This window comes from Rhinolophus sinicus, chromosome 18, assembly GCF_057876585.1.
Source record: "Rhinolophus sinicus isolate RSI-liver-muscle chromosome 18, RSI-T2T, whole genome shotgun sequence".
Taxonomy (NCBI): Eukaryota; Metazoa; Chordata; class Mammalia; order Chiroptera; family Rhinolophidae; genus Rhinolophus; species Rhinolophus sinicus.
Genome location: NC_142518.1, coordinates 36255001 through 36273364, shown reverse-complemented (window position 1 = coordinate 36273364; position 18364 = coordinate 36255001). Strand labels below are relative to the sequence as shown.

At 41.0% G+C, this 18364-nt stretch overlaps 1 protein-coding gene across 3 annotated transcripts in view; it reads left to right on the top strand.

Annotated features, from left to right (window-relative positions):
* The window catches only part of SLC9A7 (solute carrier family 9 member A7), a 151250-nt gene that overhangs the window by 106917 nt on the left and 25969 nt on the right, over nt 1–18364 (top strand). For 2 of the 3 annotated variants that reach the window (XM_088794886.1, XM_019717411.3), the window contains exons 13-15: nt 2301–2360; nt 7190–7253; nt 16852–16934. In XM_088794886.1, coding sequence (XP_088651012.1) covers nt 2301–2360; nt 7190–7253; nt 16852–16934 — 207 coding nt within the window. The remainder of the gene's footprint in view (nt 1–2300; nt 2361–7189; nt 7254–16851; nt 16935–18364) is intronic. The other variant, XM_019717412.3, reaches the window with a different exon arrangement.

Sequence of the window (18364 nt, the reverse complement as noted above, 5' to 3'; positions counted from 1 at the left end):
AGAAGTCAGAATCCCAGGATGGGTCTCAGAGTTCCACCATAAATAATTAGAAGTTAGCTGTGATTTTTAACCATGGCTGATTTCTAGTCTGTGTATAAAATAAAAATGAATTTAACCACAAACCCAAAGCCAGGTCACTGCTTTCCAGAAATCCAACTATCTTTTTAAATTGGTGTTTTGTGATTGATATTTTAAAACATAATGGCAAAATGCTCAAATTGTTTTCTGTTACTGCACAAACCACACAATATTTTTCTTAGTCTCTTGAGCAAGCGTTATTCACAAAGGATAAAATTTTGGCAACTTAAAAAAATGATCACAGTATTATTTCAGCATATGAGCCTTGTATGTATCCTGAGTGCATTTTGGTGGCACAGTGGCTGTCCTCTTGGAGCTCCCAGCTTCAGGTGACACACACATGAAGTGGTGGTGAATGAGGGGGGGGGATGGCATACACCCAGGCAGCCAAATGAACAGGTAACCTTCCTACCCCAGAGTGCAGTAATATAATCACTGAAGGACAAATTAGGACACTCTGCTGAGTATAATCCTGTTAGACTGAGAATTTACAACAAAGCTCTTTGTAAGATAAGGAATAAAGGCAGGGAGAAGCCCTGAGCTCTTTATGTAATAGCATTTGTAACTGGATATATTTAAAGACTTTCAAGGCGCCCCCTTGTAATCAGAGGCAGTATCCTGGAAGGTGAAAAACTGGGGCTTTGGGGTCTAACAGCTTCAGTTGTAATCTTGGTTCCAATATTTTCTACCTTTGTGACCTTGGGCAACTCATTTAACCTCTCTAACTCTCAGTTTCCTCATCAGTTACATAGGAACCACAATAGTGCGAGGATAAGAAGTGATAATTAATAAATGTGATAAAGAGTTTTCTCATTAAATGAACCATCTAGCACATGGTAAGCATTTAGTATATTTAAACTATTATATTATCATTACTAATCATAGCATTACTACTGCTATGATTACTATTATTATTACTAGTGAATCTTACATTAATGGAATCCAGTTTGCTTTTATGGAATTTATCACAATTTTTCAATACTGTAGTAACATATAGTATGGATAAGCCACAGTCTAAATGTGTGGCTAATTAAAAATACCACTGTAAGAAGCATCACGTTCTCACCTGCATATTTCAGGGGATGTTTGTAGCATGAGAATTTGGGCATTGTCTAACACAGTGTTTCTCAACCTTTGTTTTTTCATTTTTGCCTGCTTAAGGAGCCTTTAAAAATGTTTTTCCCAATTACCTCTCTCACTGAAATTTTAATACCACAGATCTACTATATATCTGTTTATGTGCTATAAATCTTTTCAACGAACTAGCTTTTTTGAGGCTTTGGAGGGCTACAAATTATTGTAATATCTGAAAAATGTTTTGTCCTACAGAAACCAATTTTCACACCCATGGGGGCAGTATCACCCCCCCATTGAGGATACATGTTTTAGTGAAGTGGTTGTCAACTGAGGACAATTTTGCCCCCCCAAGGGGACATTTGGAATGCCTGGAGACATTTTCGGTTGCCTCAAATGGGGGTGGGTGGGTGCTACTGGTATCATCATGTGTGTAGCGGCCAGGGCCCAAAACATCAGGAATGCTGAAGTTGTGAAACCCTGCTCTTAGTTTGACCGTGAGGTTCAAACGCACTCTGAATAACCCAGCAATTATTAAAGAACGTAAAACGGACCATGTCAACTCTAAGACCACTAGGTAAAAAGAATAGCAGAAGTTGGGTTTCCGAATTTCATGTCGAACCCATGGACAACATGATTTACTTGTATAGAAAAAATGGCCATATTTGTCTTCTTAAGTTTTGTTGCTGTTTTCAATAACAGTGCTTTTTGCTGTTTCTGTCAAATATGTGTAAGAATACGTGTAAACACTTCAAATATGTGTTTGATAACAATTTTGTTTTCTTTTTTGTGTGGATATGTCTTGCTTTATGAAACAGATGAATTCCTGAAAAAAATTGTATAAATTAATTTTCTATGAGCTGCATTTATTCCTCTGATTTCATTACATTATATTTGGAGAGGCTTATCTTCATTCCTAATCAAGCCTCATTTGACCTGGCTCCTAACATTGTTGCTTTCAATGTAAATTTAGCAGCCTCTCTGCCTCTCTGGGTTTTAGAGAATGGGGACAGTATAAGAGAGGGTACAGATTTATGTTTCAAGTTAGACGGCCTGTTCTGTGATGGACGTGGCCCAAGTCGTGTGCCCAGAGCTCCTGCTCGCCTATTGTCCCTGTGACACTCACATTCGCTTCTTCTGCTGCCCAGAGTTGGCGTCGAGGAGCCCTTTGAAGAGGACCAGAACGAACACTGCTGGCAGTACTTCAGGTGACACAAGGGCTTCCTCAGAAACAAATTAACCGGGCCTGGCTTTTCTCCTCCTTCTAACCTGAGATGTTTCTCTTGATGCTGTTTGTCTCTTTCTTCCTTCCTGTGTGTGCCAACCCCCTGCCCCTTTTAGCAAAGGGTCAAGAGGTCAGGTCAAATGTAATTATTTTCCACCCTTTCTCTGGGCTGGCTGATGTGTCAGTGTTCCTGAGTTTGTCCCCTTTTCCCACATTTTGGGCAGTGTGTGTCAACACCAAAGCCAGAGTTGGTGAGTGTCTCCTTGTACAGCTGAGCTTAGTGTTAGGAGCATCCCATTTGCAGAGCCACAAATACTATCCCCACAAAATTCTGCTTATGATCTTGTGAACAAGGTTTCTAACTCATAAAAAGAACCAGAATTTTACATTTCAGTCATAGTTGGGGTATGGCGTACGCCATTCTAATTAGGCACCAGTGCGGTTTTAGGTTTTTAAGTATGTTTCTGTGTACTTGTACCTTATCATAGTGAATCAGAAGATACAAAAAAAAAACACCCCAGATTTTTTTAAACCAGAAGATAATTAAAAACTCTTCTAATACAATTTATTTCTCATTGCCCATCCAAGTTTATTATCTGATTATGCTTAAGAGTGGTGATGTTGGGCAATCAGAGTAAAGACTTCAATGTTTCTTCTTTCCCTCTGTATCTTTAGCCCGCATGCTGTTTCCTTCATCTGATTCTGGGTGCTGGGAGATAATTCAAATGCAAAGTAGGCTTAAACTCTGTTCTTGGCATTGTGAAAGTATTTCACGCTGAGCACAGCAGTGAAAGCAGTGGTACCTGTCCTGGTACGTGGATCTTGGGATATCACTAGGACCTAGATGTATAGTGCAATGTATAGTGCAATGACACGCATACAAGTAATGGAAGTCCTTAAGTTTCCTAGGTTCAAACTTGTTTCTACTGTTTAAAATACACACACACACACACACACACACACACACGCGTTCACTTTTGGAGATCTGACTTTAGGTACCAATTAGGTTTCAGAGGAAACCCTCTCCTTGGAAATATTCCACCTTCAAGAAGGAATCTTGCAAATTGCACTTCAGGCAAAGTGCAAGTTATTACACTTGGGACATGAGAGAATTCAGATTCTGATAGGTTGTTCAAGGTTTTATCTGAGGATGTGTGCCTCATATTCTTAAGATTATTTAGGACCTCAGCCATTCAAATTAAAAAAATTATCGATTAAAGTAGATAGTTCTAAACTAAACTTTAGAAGTTCTAAAACTTCTAAAATTTGGGGGATTTTATGGCATTTTGTATGGCACTTAATCAGAAGGTACATACTACACGAGAAGGGAAATTATTCGGTTTTTTTTTGCATTTATTCATTCCAGAATGAGCATATCAGTTTGATTGCTTTATTTTCACATTTGGTGTCAGATTTACACATTATCTCATTCTTAATAAAAATAAGGGTAATTCAGTTTATTCCAGAAGAAAAGACTGTTATATGTGCTCTGATGAGCTCAACCCTGATATATCAGGGGAATGCTAAAATATGATACAATAAAACAGCACAGAAAGTTCCAGATTTATAAAATGTCCTAGATCAAAAGCATTACAGCAGGTCGGGAGAGAAATATATATTTGGGACAGTTGCCTGAAACTAGGAATTTCAAAAAGTCAGGAGATCCCCAAGTCTTCTGAGGCATTATACTTAAAGTACTGTACCTGGTGTTTCTTGCTTCCCAGAGATACCCTGGCCCATTGCTCAGCCTGTCCCAAGAGACCCAGTTGGTTCTGAGCCCTGCCCCAAGGGTGAGGCACTTTGTAGGGCTGCAGTGTCATCTCTGGAGACTGGTCCAATGGGCCTCAACCCTGCCAGAAAAGTAATTATTAAACAGCCTTGAATGGGGAAAAATCACAGAACACCATTTGAGTCTCATGGCCCCTGGTCTGTTTTCTTTTGGTATTTAAAAAGCCATAGCAGTCTGGGAAGCAGGTCTTTGTTTCCTTCCTCAGGTATCTCCTATTTAGCACTTACACCAGTAGCAGGGAGCTCCAGGGCACTCCAAGGGACCCTCCCACATTCCTCTGCCAGTGGGAAGGCCCTAGAGGTCCCTTTAGGCCCCTACTGTCAGGAGTCGGGGTTGCATCTCAGACTGGTAGTTGGTAGGAAGTGACTACAGCGAGGGTTGGAACTTCCATGACAGAGGGAGGTAAAAGCAAGGAAAGGGGGCGTGGGGTAGGACTGTCCTCAGAACTGTGGATTTCCAGGGGACATGCACAACCAGATCTGAAAGTGGCTGCACTGGTTGAAATTTGATTTACCATATGTTTCAGTTAAGTAGCATTTTTCCCCTTGCCATTTACTTTTAGGAGAAGGAGAATCTCAATAAAATATTCCAGGATTTATCTGGTAAAGACAACCATGCAATTACTTGAATCGGCATCTACTTATTTACCAGTTACCTATATTTACCTATTATAGCACTCTATGTCCATGAATCTGTACAATCTCTGGTTTTCCATCCCTGAAATAATAGGAGATCCTGAATCATCTACATGAGTAGACAGATTAAAGAGACAAGAAAATATACTGATGTGTTTTTGAAACGTTTTCAACAAGGATATAATTAAATATTCTTCTTTTTAAATTGTGAAAAATCTTAAATCTGTAAAAGAAAAAAACAATGAAAGAAAGAATGGGACAATGAATACCCAAGTTCTAACCTGGATACTCCAGTTGTTAACGTTGTATTATATTCTTTTTTGGTCATTTTTGCTCTCTCTCTCTTTCAACCATTTCAGAGTACTTCAAAGTACATTACAGGCATCATGATTTTCTACGCCTAAACACCAGCATGTACCTCTAAGGAGTCCAGTATTCTACATGATCACAATACCTTTATCACACCTGAGAAAAAGTAACATGAATTTTACACACACACACACACACACACACACACACACACACACACACACAGAGGATCCAGGATCCAATCAAAGTTTACTTTGGTTGTCATGTCTCTTAATCTCTTGTAATCTAGAACAATCCTCCCCCTTTTTTATCTCTTATGACATTGAGGGTTTTTTGTTGTTGTTTTTCAGTATTCAGGATAATTGTCTTGCAGAATGTCCTGCAATCTGGATTTTTCTGATTAGTTTTCCTCATGACTAGAGATAGTAATTTTTGCCAAAAATACTGTTAAAGTGATTATTATATATTTCTTGTTATACATTTCTTATCAGGCTGTCCCTTTATTAATGATGTTAAATTTGATCTCTTTAGACCTCAGGTCTCTCCACTGTAAAGGTACCATTTTCCTTCCCTTTGTAACTAAAAAGTAATCTGTACAGTGACCCTTTCACATCATATGAACAGCCAGATTCCTAACAACCTTTTACCAACTGGTAAATTATCCACTGATAACCCTTGCTTGAAACAGTTATTACACTAGGAATAGAAAATGGTGGTTTTCTAATTCTGTCATTCCTTTCATGTTTATAAGATGACATTTATCTGTAAAGAAAAGCTTTCAGAGGGTTTAAAAACCTGTTTTATATCGTGGTGAAGTGAGGAATCTCTCCATTGTCTAAGTAGTAAGTTCAAGCAAAGTTTTGCTTCATACTTATGGCACTTGGAGTGTTTCTTAGCACAATCCCAGTGGTCATCTTGGGTGTTATTGAGAAGGCAAAGGGTAGCAGATGGTCGTCACCTTTTTAGTTGAGAAAAAAAGTGATGCTAGAGAGATGCAGCTGGAATTAGTATTTTCTAGAATCTTCACTGTCCAATGTGGTAGCCACTAGCCACAAGTGGCTATTTAAATTTAATTTTTAATTAAAGCTAAGTAAAATTAAAATGGAGTTCCTCAGTCCTACCAGCCACATTTCTTGTGCTCAGGGACCACATGGGGTTAGTGGTTACCACATGGGACAGTGCAGGTCTAGAACACTGCCATCCTCTCAGAAAGTTTCCTGGATGGTGTGGATCTAGAATCACTTAAGTTTCCCCAAACAAAATGTCAAACATCGAGAGTTTGGGATAAGGTTAGGGTGGCCCTCATTTCGTGAGTTTATCCAGTTATTCCAATGTTTCATGCTTGTTGTTTGGATTCTGGCGTGGCCACATGGGCCCAGGGTGAATAGATGAGTCCCATTGATGTTGCCAGGACTTGAGGAAAAATAGTCAAACCTAGTCGTTATAAGCAGTTCTTGTTAAACAGAATTTTAAAAAGTTCTTGTGAAACCAAATTTTTTCCTCGTAGTAGAGATTAGTTAAAAAGACTAGAGGAGACTACGTTTCTTTTGGCAGCTGTTATTGTGCTTGACTTCATTTTCTTCATTGCAGTACAGGGCACACTTCAGCCTTTCCTTCTACCCATAGACTTCCTATTTCACCTAGGCAGTTTGTTTTCTCTCTCTTGACATGGAAGCCACTTACAAAGGCTAATACACCTATTTAATAAAAGCAGGTCAGGGTGGAAGTGAGGAAGAAGCAGAGAGGAAAAGGCCTGGTGCAGTGGGACCTACATTTTGGTAACTGGGACCGTCCAGTGCAGGAAGGCAGATGGACAGTTGCCAGCTGGTGCTGTTCCGCCCAGGCCTTGCTTAGGCTGTATGCACACAGGATTTATTGCCCCTCCTTCCCCTTGGGATCTGATGTGGTGTATAATCTCTTTCTCATGACTTCTGCATGACAGCCTTCCTCTTCGTTTAACCATTCCTTCTGCTTCGGGAAGATGGTCAGCCTCTTCGCAACTTTTAGCCAGTATGGCTGCCATGGTCCGAGCTAATACTCTCCATTTTTCTCCTTGTCTTTCTCCCTGATGATTTATAGAGTTGGTGTTGACCCAGATCAAGACCCACCACCCAACAATGACAGCTTTCAAGTCTTACAAGGGGTAAGTCACAAGACATGCTTCTTCCTAGGGGTGATGTTATTAAAAATAGCTAAAATTTATTGAGCATTGCTATACACCAGAAGCTCTACATGGATTCCCTCTTTGTGATCTTGACAACCACCTTATGAAATAGGTATTATTATCCCGATTTTACAGATGAGTAGCTGAAATATGAGAGTTTAACTGAGTTATCTAAGATCAGAGAATTAAAAAGTGATGGAGCCAGGATTTAACCCCAGAGTCTGTGTTCTTAAACAACATATTAAGGAGGTGGACTGGCCAGAAAGAGTGTTTAAGCTAAGTCCCTGACTCTCTACCTTCCAAGAAGGGATATATTGGATACATTGGTGATCGGTTTGCTGTAACTGGTTCTAAGTCTTTCAGTGGTGCCTGGGCAGGGGAAGGAAAAGGATGGATTGTGGGCCCTCCTGTTCCTCCAGGATCTGGGATCCCCTACAGCTCTCTGAGTTCCTGTCTAGCCCAGTAATGGCAGAGCAGCAGCCTTCACTCCTGTGGGGGCTGAAAGTCACAGCAAGGCTAACAGTTAAGGCTTGGGCAGGGCGGTGGTGGTAGTGACAGCATGGAGCAGAGTGTGGGGGAGGGAAGCTGTAGAGGCAGTGAGTGGAGGAGCTCTATGGCAGCACCTAGTATGACCACAGGTAAGAGTGCCTGCTGCTACAGAGAATCCTGATGGAGACCGTGTGGGTAGGGGAGTGTGCTAGCCCTTGGTGTTACCATCTGAACCAGTTATTATTGCTGCATAACAAACTGCCCCAAACATAGGTGAGTGAACAACAATTTCATCTATTCATGGATTCTCTAGGTCAGAAATTTGGAAAGGGCCTAGAAGGAATGGCTTGCCTTTGATCCATGAAAAAGGTCTGAGGTAACTCAACACTGAGGCTGGACTCATCCCAAAGCTCATTCGCTCCTTTGTCTGGTTCCTGGGCTGGGAGGACTCACATGAGCACCACTGACTAGAATGCCGGTGTATGGCTTCTCTCCTTGGCCTCAGGGTATTGGACTTCTTACATGATGGCCCGGGGTTCCTAAAGCCAGTGTCCCAGCATGCAAGGTGGGAGCTACATTCCCTTTTCTGACCTAACCTTGGAAGTCTCATAGCATCACTTCTATGAGCATCACTTTCTATTACAGTGAGTTACTAGGGCCAGCCAAGATTCAAGGGGAGGAGATAGAGATCATAACCTCTGGGTGGGAAAAGTGTCAACGAAGTGGCAAACATGTTTTAGCACTGGTGTATCACCCCTGTTTTGGGAATGGTGGGATGATTTTGTCTCCAGATTTTGTTCCTTCCCCAGGCTGGCATTTTTTGGGCAGGCCAGGTGGGGGAAAGGAGTTATGATAGGAGCAGAAATTTGTTACCAAAATGTTATTATTTGGCCTTGGGAGTCAAGAACAATTTTGGTCAGCCTGGCACATGGTGAGCTCAATAGGTATTTGATGGACAGATGGGGGCACGGGCAAAGCACCAGCATAGTAGGAAGCGTTATGTATACTGAGCACATGCGTGTGTTGTCTGTGAGACCATGTCGAGTGTTTCTTTTCTTCCAGTCAGCTTTGAGTTGCAATCGTCATTGCACTTCATCCTGAACCCAGTCTCTATATTTCAGATTCCATAGGATCTTCTAATGACTCCATCTACCAAATCAGAAGTAACACGTCTTGCAAAATGTGGTGCTGTGCAGGGCCCAGGGGTGCCACTGTGCTACAGCCTTTCTGATTTCTTTCTCTTTGAGGGGGTCACAGCCTGATGAGGCATTCTTGGTGTTCATGTTCCTTAAGGGACACAAAGCCATGACCTCTGAAAGTTCTGGACATTTGGGGAAGAGCTTTCAATGAGCTGCATTAGAGATTTGGTACCTACTTTACTGGTGCTCCAGAAGACCTTTGCAATTATATTAGAGTTTGCCACTGTGCCAGTTGGGAACATGTGGTTTCAATAAGAAGTTCTTTTTGAAAAGTTGCTGTTTGACTCCTGCTTTGATTAAGGACTTTAGAAAACAGGGGTTCGGGAATTGTGCACTTAGAAGCTAAGTTAGAGTATAACCATTTTGGGAGATCTTGAAACACCCTGAGAAAACCTGGGTGAAAAGCGTGATGGATGTCTTTATTTCACGGAAAGGAAAATAATGGCTCTGGTAGAATATGACTGCCCTATTGCAAAGTATCCTTTACCGACCTAACGTCAGTCAAGATTAATTTTATAAGAAAACCAGGCTAATTCCAGCCGGATAGCCAGGGTTTGGAGAGATTTCATCTTGACAGTTCAGACCAGTCAAATACCTCCAGCCCTTCTGCTGTTTGTCATTGCTCCTGCCTCTGGACTCAAGCATCTGTTAAAGGAAATACAGGAAATGGTCTGTTTGGTTTTGTGCAGCTGAACTTACTATACATCTCATAAGAACTGCACGTGGAGACACTGGGCTTGTAACTAGCCTTAGTAACAAACTTGCTGTCACTTTTCCATGGAAAGTTTTGAAAAAGCAGTAGGTCATAAGTGCTAAGGGTTGTGGTAGTGCATTTAATCCATGCAGTGACAGCTGGGATACCACCCCCTGCCCCAGGCATGGTGAGCCTCAGAAACCTTCCTGGATGGGTAAACTCAGTGTTCCTGATTGCTCCCTGAAGGGCCCTCTGGGCCAATTGTGAAAGGGCACAGCAACCTACACTGCACTTCCAATGGTGCCCAGTTGGCCAGCACTATCTGGAAGCTGTGTCATAGCTTCCCCTTAACTTCCCTCCTTCCAACCCTTACACACAGTCATGCAGAGGGCCCCCAAAGTCAGTTCTGCTGGTGTTTTGAAAGTCTTTCAAGATTGTTGTCAGACTGGAAAAAAAGGTGAAGTTCAAGCTCGGTCCCCCAGGACAACTTCTTAAAAATGACTCATGCCCTTATTCAGAAAGGGCCTTACCTCTTTATGTCCTCCTGACCTTCTCAGTGCAGTGAGCCACTAACAGCAGGGCTGGGTGTACTCAGTGGTCACGAGAAACTGTAAAAGAGTGAAATAAATGGGCTTCTCATTTTTGGGTGAAACCCTGGATTCTTGCAGTTTCCCCTGAAATGGATCCAGGTCACACACTCAGTGTTGTCATGAAACTGAAATCAGAGGCGGGGAAAGTCCAGATGTTTGTTCCCCATTAGAAAAGAAAGGGCAGTTCTCTTTACCTAATTTTATAACTGATCTTTCTAAAAACAAACCAAAAAATGATATTTAATGGGAAAGCATTTTTTATAGAGAGCGTAATTTTCCTCACTGGTTCTTGAAGCCCAAGGTTGTAAACAGAGTCATGGCTACAGGGCTACAGAATATTAGCTCATGTGGGAGAAGGAAAGGAGCTGTTGGCTACAACTTTTGGCTTTATGTGAGGGAAGCACAAGAATATTGTGGGCAGACTTCAGCTTCCTGTCCCTGGCAAGTTTGACTCATTAAAACAAAACATAACAAAACAAAACGCTTAGTTGCTTTGTTTCTCCAGAGGTCTTGGTGACTTTGCAACCAAAACAAAAATAATCGCAGCTGGAGGCAAACTGCCCAGATCTAGGGGTGGCCTCACGCCCTCTTCAAGGGGGGACTTTTCATGCCAGATGCAGCTGAGATTTATGTTGGCCGGACATGCAGACACATCATTCACTTCCTTCCCCAGGTTTACAGAAGAGTACTCATTGATGAGGCTTAGCTAGGAGCCCAATGTGAATTTATCTTGACTTTATCATCTCAGCAGAACAAGGTCGCAAGCAGGATATTAGTGGAATGTGGAGAAAAGGAAACCACTGTGCTTGAGTGTGTGTGTGTGTGTGTGTGTGTGTGTGTGTGTGTGTGTACACATACATGCGCACAAGTGTGAAAACCGCAGAAAATCAGCTGTTCATAGTTGCATTGACATATAACTTTCTGGGAAAGTTGGATTTGTTTGTTTCTATGTTCTCCTCCAGTTTTCCTCCAGGCTGAAATCTGATACCCAGTGACTTACATCTTTAACTTCAAACAGTTGCTGAAGTGTGTTTTCCTCAAATGTTTACTCTGTGACGCCCCCCTCCCCACCGTGCTTTTCTTTTTGTTCTGATTGCCTCCCTTGGGCCCCTGATTTCCCTTTCTGTTATTCTTTTTTTCCTTAGAAGTTCAAAATTAACATTAATGTATTCATTCATTTGACAAATATTTATTGAGTATCTGTTATATTTCAGACATTCTTTCAGGCTTTTTGAATACATCTGCAAACAAGACAGATGAATCTTTGTCCTTTAGGACTTGGTGACAGTGTGATGAAGGGTAAAGGTGGAGAGTGGCAGAGGAGAATTCGCAGAGGGCCTCGTCTCCTTTTCCTTTAGGGACCGTAGGCCTATCCTTGGTGCTCTGAGTGTCCCCGTGGACCAGCACGCTGGGCATGACCAGAGATCTTGTTAGAAATGCAGATTCTCAGGCTCCATCTCAACCCACTGAATCAGAATCTTCATTTTAACTGAGCTCCCAGGAGAGTTGTATGCACTTTACAACGTGAGCAGCCCTGGCATAGGCACTGTGGCGTTCTTGATTCCCTGTTTTTAAGCCCTTTTGTTACTTTTGAGAAATTTCGGCCCCATCGTGCCAGGGACATGAAAAAGGCCCAAATCTGGTTGCATCATTTATTTACTCTTTTGCTCTGCATTAGTTTTCTATTCCTGCTGTAACAAATTACCACAAACTTAGCAGCTTAAAGCAACACAGTCTTACAGTCCTGTAGGTCAGATGTCTGATGGGCCCCACTGGTTTCTCTGTTTCAGGTCTCAACGCCCAGATCAAGGTGGGGGGGGAGTTGGGCTCTGGGAGAGAATCCACTTCCAGGCTCATTCAGGTTGTTGGTAGAATTCAGTTTCATGTGGTTGTGGGACTGAGGTCCCATTTCCTCACTGGCCATTGGCCCAGAGGTCAAGCTCAGCTCCTAGAAGCACCTGCATTTCTTGGCTCTTGGCCCCTCTATCTTCAAAGCCAGCAACAGTGCAATGAGTCCCTGTCACGCTTTGAATCTCTCCTGCCCCTTCTTCCACTACATCTCTCTGACTCTTTTGCCCTCTTTGTCCACTTTTAAGGGCCCATGTGATTACACTGGACACACCTGGAAAAGCTTTACTCCATCTACAAAGCCCCTTTTTGACGTGTAACATAATATATCACAGATTCCAGGGATTAGGATATAGAAATCTTGCGGGGTTGGGGGAGAGGAGGGGCAGCATTCTGCTCCATCTCTGGAAAAAAATAAGCCGTTCTCATTATTGTAATGACTTTAACTTAAAAAAAAATCTTTAAACAATAATAATGGAATTAAATCTAACTCTACCCAGAAATCATTATTCACTAGTTCTATAAAATTTATTTTGAAACTGGACTTTTTGCCACTCCTCAGTTCTTTAATCCACTTTCTTTTTCTTCATCACATTCATCACCATATATGTATCTGTCGGCCTGCCTCCCCCTCTGGAAATGTGTTTGAGGGCAGGTGCTGGGTCTCATTTCTCTTTGTGTTTCCAGTATGCAGCATGGTGCTTAATGAATGCAGTAAAATAGACACTCAGAGCTTGTGGTATTTTTTTTCTTGATGGGGCTTCTCTATTAATTTCAGTAAGAAGTTTAAAAATCCCTCATGTAACTCATAAGAACAGAGAATAGGTGGTTACCGGGGGCTGGGGCTGGAGGAATTAGGGAGATGCTTAAGGGTACAACTTGCAACTAGTAGTTTAAAAAGTTCTGGAGATCTAATGTACAGTATAGAGAGTTTAGTCAACAATACTGTATTATAAACTACAAAGTTGCTAAGAGACTGTTAGATCCTAATTGTTCTCACCACAAAAAGAAATGATAATTATGTGGTTTGATAGAGATGTTAACTAACACGAAGGTGGTAATCATATTGCAATATATAAATGTATCCAATCAACCCACTGAACACCTTAAACTTACCCAATTTATAAGGCAATTATAACTCAATTTAAACTTGCCCAGAGTCACACAGCAAGGCAATGGCACAGTCAGGAGTAGAGCTAGGATTTGGACCCAGGTAGTCTGCTGGGAAAGCCTGTGATGTTCACACCTACACCTCTTGGAGTGCTCTGTTGCTTTTGAACCATTTCTCAGAGAAGCTGACCTTGTGCACAGCCTTGAAAAATGGATAAGGACCAGCCAGGTAGGTGTTGTGGTGGGAGAAGGTGAGAGTATGAAAGGGTGTTCCAGGTTCTAGAAGCAGCCAGAGCTCAAGACATGGGAGGGGGCGTGAACCCTCCTGGTGGGCATGCAGGTTTTGAGTTGGGGCATGGTGACAAAGCAAGTCCCTGCTTTTTCTGTGGGTAGCACTTGAATGGAAATCCAGGAGTCTGCAAGTGCAGCCCCAGAAGGGGACCTTGCGGATGATAGAATCAGCCTCTACCCGCACTGACCCTTTCTCAGTCCTGTGCCCACAGGAAGGGCTCCACTGGTTTGTCTGTGATAGGTAGCAGCCCAAATCAAGCTGTGAAGCAGTTGATTGTCTTCTGGGTCGGCTTACAAAATTAGTCCTGTCCCTGATTTCCCCAAAACCACTCTATGTGAATTTATCTAAGTTCTTCCTGTACCTAACCATGCTTCTGACACCATCTCTTGAAATAAAAGGTTGTTTAACACCTCTGTTACAAAGTTCCACTTTTTATTTGCCCTGAATTTATTCCTTGCAACCCTTCAGGGCTGCCTCTTAGTTTCTTACATTTCTGAGGTCACTTGATCTTATTTTAGACTGCAGACATATCTCTTTGTAGCCTGAGAAGACCTTTTTGTTAGTTTGCCTTCAAAACGAATCATTTGCTTTGCTTCACTCATTTTAAGCGTCCCTCTGGGAGCTTCTATAAGTCTCCTGTAGCTTCTTTTACATGAGATGGCAGGAATTTAAGTGTTCCAGGTGATGACAATTCATTGTGATTTTGCAGAGTAGGGGTTTGTCATTTTTATTGTTCTTTTAGGGGAGGAGCAGATGAAACTGACTTTGGGGGGACTTGTCTTGTGTCTGATAGTTTAGAGTATCCTTCCTGATGATTATCATCTTGCTGGTTTTTCTTTGGTAAGATTCTACTGGCACTTAGAACTGAGAGCTTAGCACCTATCACTTTAAAACCATTTATTTTTTTCCATAAAGATATTTGACTCTCAGAACAGTCATCTACCACTTTTGCACTCAGACATGTGGCTTTTTCTTTTCTTTTCTTTTTTTCTTTTTTTATTTATTTATTGGGGTGACAATTGTTAGTAAAGTTACATAGATTTCAGGTGTACAATTCTGTATTACATCACCTATAAATCCCATTGTGTGTTCACCACCCAGAGTCAGTTCTCCTTCCATCACCATATATTCGATCCCTCTTACCCTCATCTCCCACCCCCTACCCCCCGCCCCCTTACCCTCTGGTAACCACTAAACTGTTGTCTGTGTCTATGAGTTTTTGTTTCTCATTTGTTTGTCTTGTTCTTTTGTTGTTTTTGGTTTATATACCACATATCAGTGAAATCACATGGTTCTCTGCTTTTTCTGACTTATTTCACTTAGCATTATACTCTCAAGATCCATCCATGTTGTCACAAATGTTCCTATATCATCTTTTTTTACCGCCGAATAGTATTCCATTGTGTATATGTACCACAACTTCTTTATCCATTCATCTATCGAAGGACATTTTGGTTGTTTCCATGTCTTGGCCACCGTAAACAAAGCTGCAATGAACATTGGAGCACACGTGTCTTTATCTCTAAATGTTTTCAGATTCTTTGGGTAGATACTCCGGAGAGGGATTGCTGGGTCATATGGTAATTCTAGTCGTAATTTTTTGAGGAACCTCCACACTGCCTTCCATAACGGCTGCACCAGTCTACGTGTGGCATTTTGAACTTTCCTTAGGGTTGTCATTGGGCTAGCAATTAATTACCTGGAGGAATAATTCTCTGTAAATGGAGACATTTTTGTGCCCTCTTTTTTGCACATGAGTTATAATTTGAAATAAAACTGGTCTCTGGGATCTCTCATTTTTATTTTGTCATCCACAGAAGGGCCCATTTAACTAAACCATTTCCATATCTGTCACTAAATATTCCTCAAATACCCTGGGGACTTCGTTTTTAAAAATAATCTTCGCTGTTGGAAACATTAGGAATTTAAATAGTGCTTGCTTATATCCCTCCTTCTACTTGCCTATATCCTTACCTTCTCAGAAGTGTCCAACTGATCCTTGCTATTTGTATTACAGGTGGAATTTACGCCCTCTGAGATTTAGAAATAGTTATAATTCTGGCTCAAGTTTTATTTGAATATTGACGATTGTTCCTCATTATAGAGTTGCCTTTTCACATAACGTTCATGAGGATGATAAAAATGGTTGTGCTTCCCAAGCAGTCTGTACTTTCAGAACTTGTCATCCAGCAACATAGAACTCCAACAATGCCCTCAAATTGTTGCAGTCAGTCCACTCTTTAATACTAATTGTGCTTCTTATAATAATTATACAGAACAGATTCCCTAAATCTCAAATGAATGTTTGATTTTGCCAATTATGTTGAAAAGTAAATGATGGGGATGTGTAAGTTGGAAAGGCATGAGAGAAGTAATAAAGGAACTTACTACTTGAGGGTAGACAAAAGAAGAAAAATGCTAGTTCTGGCTCCTTTTCTCCTGCCCACCCCTCCACCTCCACCTCCCTAAAGTTGGAAGGACAACAAGTTACTGGGCCACCTGAAACAATGCAAGTGCCTGGGTCAGGACCACCAAGAGCCCTATGCTAGTTTGTCAAGGGGCGGAGCTGGAAAGTTGGTTTTACAGAGGCTTTTTAAAATATTCTCTATAAATCAATTTTGACCTGTTAGGATCTAAACTACTTTAGGGTAATTAATCTGCTGAAAGGCAGGAAAATTACAATAAGAATGCCAAAAGAAATTTTGTACTACATTGAGTTAGTTGATCTACCCACAGACATAACCAAGCTATTTCACTTTGGGGATTGATTTGCCTGCCTTTTGGATTCATTCAATTTCTTTTTGAAATATTACCTCCCAATATATCTTTGATACTTTAGTGATACAGGGTGTTTGATTCTGAGCTCAAAATAATTAAAAATTATGGTTAAAAAAAACTTTCCCCCTTATGTCAATCCCTTTTCTTTTTTCTTTTTTTTACAGTTTTAATAATCTCACTTTATTGTTTTCAAGCCATAAAATTTTTTTAAAAATTAACTTTACTGAATTTGCAACAACATGGATTTCACTTAGCATAATACCTAGAGGGTATTATGCTAAGTGAAATAAGTCAGGCAGAGAAAGCCGAATACCATATGATCTTACTTACATGTGGGATCTAAAGAACAGAATAAATGAGCAAACAAAATAAATATACTCAGACATACAGAGAACATTTTGATGGCTGCCAGATGGGAGGATGGTTAGGGGACTGGGTGAAAAGGGGAAGGGATTAAGAAGTAATCCCAACTACAAATTGGTAGTTACAAAACAGTCATAGGGATGTGAAGTACAGCATAGGGAATATAGTCAATCTCTTTTCTCTAACCAACATCTGTCTTCTTGTTTGTTCCTAGGATGGTCCAGATTCTGCTGGGGGAAACCGGACAAAGCAGGAGAGTGCCTGGCTATTCAGGCTGTGGTACAGCTTTGACCACAAGTATCCTTTTAAGTGTCTTCCCTGAAACGTTGATGCTGAAATCCTCTTGTTGAGTCATCAGTGAATGCCTTACGATAAGTAAGGAAAGATATGTACTTGCTACAGGTGTAGTCAGTTCTCTCTTGGGACTCATGAAATGATCATTCTACCACAGGTAGTCCTGGTGAGCATCTGTCTGGCCAGGAGGTATACTTGCACCTCACTAGGTCAGCCAGCCCGTAGCCTGGTAGACTCATGTGGCTCTTCAGAGCTTTGTGTCCAAGGGGAATATGCCTGTGTTGGTGAATCAGTTAAAATTACACAATGAACCATGCTGTGGTCAGGAAGGGAAGTGGAGCTTCAGTAGTTAATGTATGTGGGGAGGCTAATTCCTAATGGTTGAACCAATTCTGGCCAAGTCTGATCCATGCCTTACCTGGGCCACATGCAGGACAGGCTGTTCTAGTAGATTTACTTGGTCCCAGGTGAAAATGAAAAACCAAAGAGTTAAACTTCCATGGTTTCTTAAGTTGACACAGTGATCAAATGGGTAGGTAGCTAGCTTACATATAGTCTTTGAAGATTTGGAAAATGTTTAAAAATTTTTGTTGAAGTATAAGATACATACAGAAAAGTACACAAATCTTAAGTGCTCAGTGAATTATCTCAAAATAAACACACTCATTTAAACGCAAACAGGTCAAGAAACACAACATTACCAGGTTCCTTTATGCTATACCCCAATTACTACCCCTTTCTCTTCCACAAATATGCCTACTGTCCTGACTTCTAGCAACACTTAATAGTTTTACCTGTTTTTGAACTTTTTTTTAAAAAATTTTATTTTATTAAATTTATTGGGGCGACAATTGTTAGCAAAATCACATAGATTTCAGGTGTACAATTCTGTATTACATCATCTATAAATCCCATTGTGTGTTCATTACCCAGAGTCAGTTCTCCTTCCATCAGGTGGTTGGACCTCTGTTTTTGAACTTTGCATAAATGGGTTGAGAGAGAGAGAGAGAGACAGAGAGAGAGAGAGAGAGAGAGAGAGAGAGAGAGAGAGAGAGAGAGAGAGAGAATATCAGTGTCTGGTTTATTTGACTTGACATCATTTGTGTGATTCATCCATGTTGTCACATGTAGCTCTAGTTCATCTTTTTCATTGCTGTATAATATTTCGTTATATGAATATACCATAATTTATTTTTAATATATTGTTGATGAACATGTAGAATTTGGAGCTGCTGTGAAAAGTACTGCTGTGAACATTCTTGCACATGTCTTTTAGTTCATGTATACAAACCTTTTTGTTGGGAATATGCCCAGGAATGAAATCGCTGGGTCATAAGACATGCATAGGTTCAACTTCAGAAGAAAGTACTAAACAGTTTTACAAAACGGTACCACTTTACACAAGCACTTCTAGTGTATGAGAATTCTAGTTG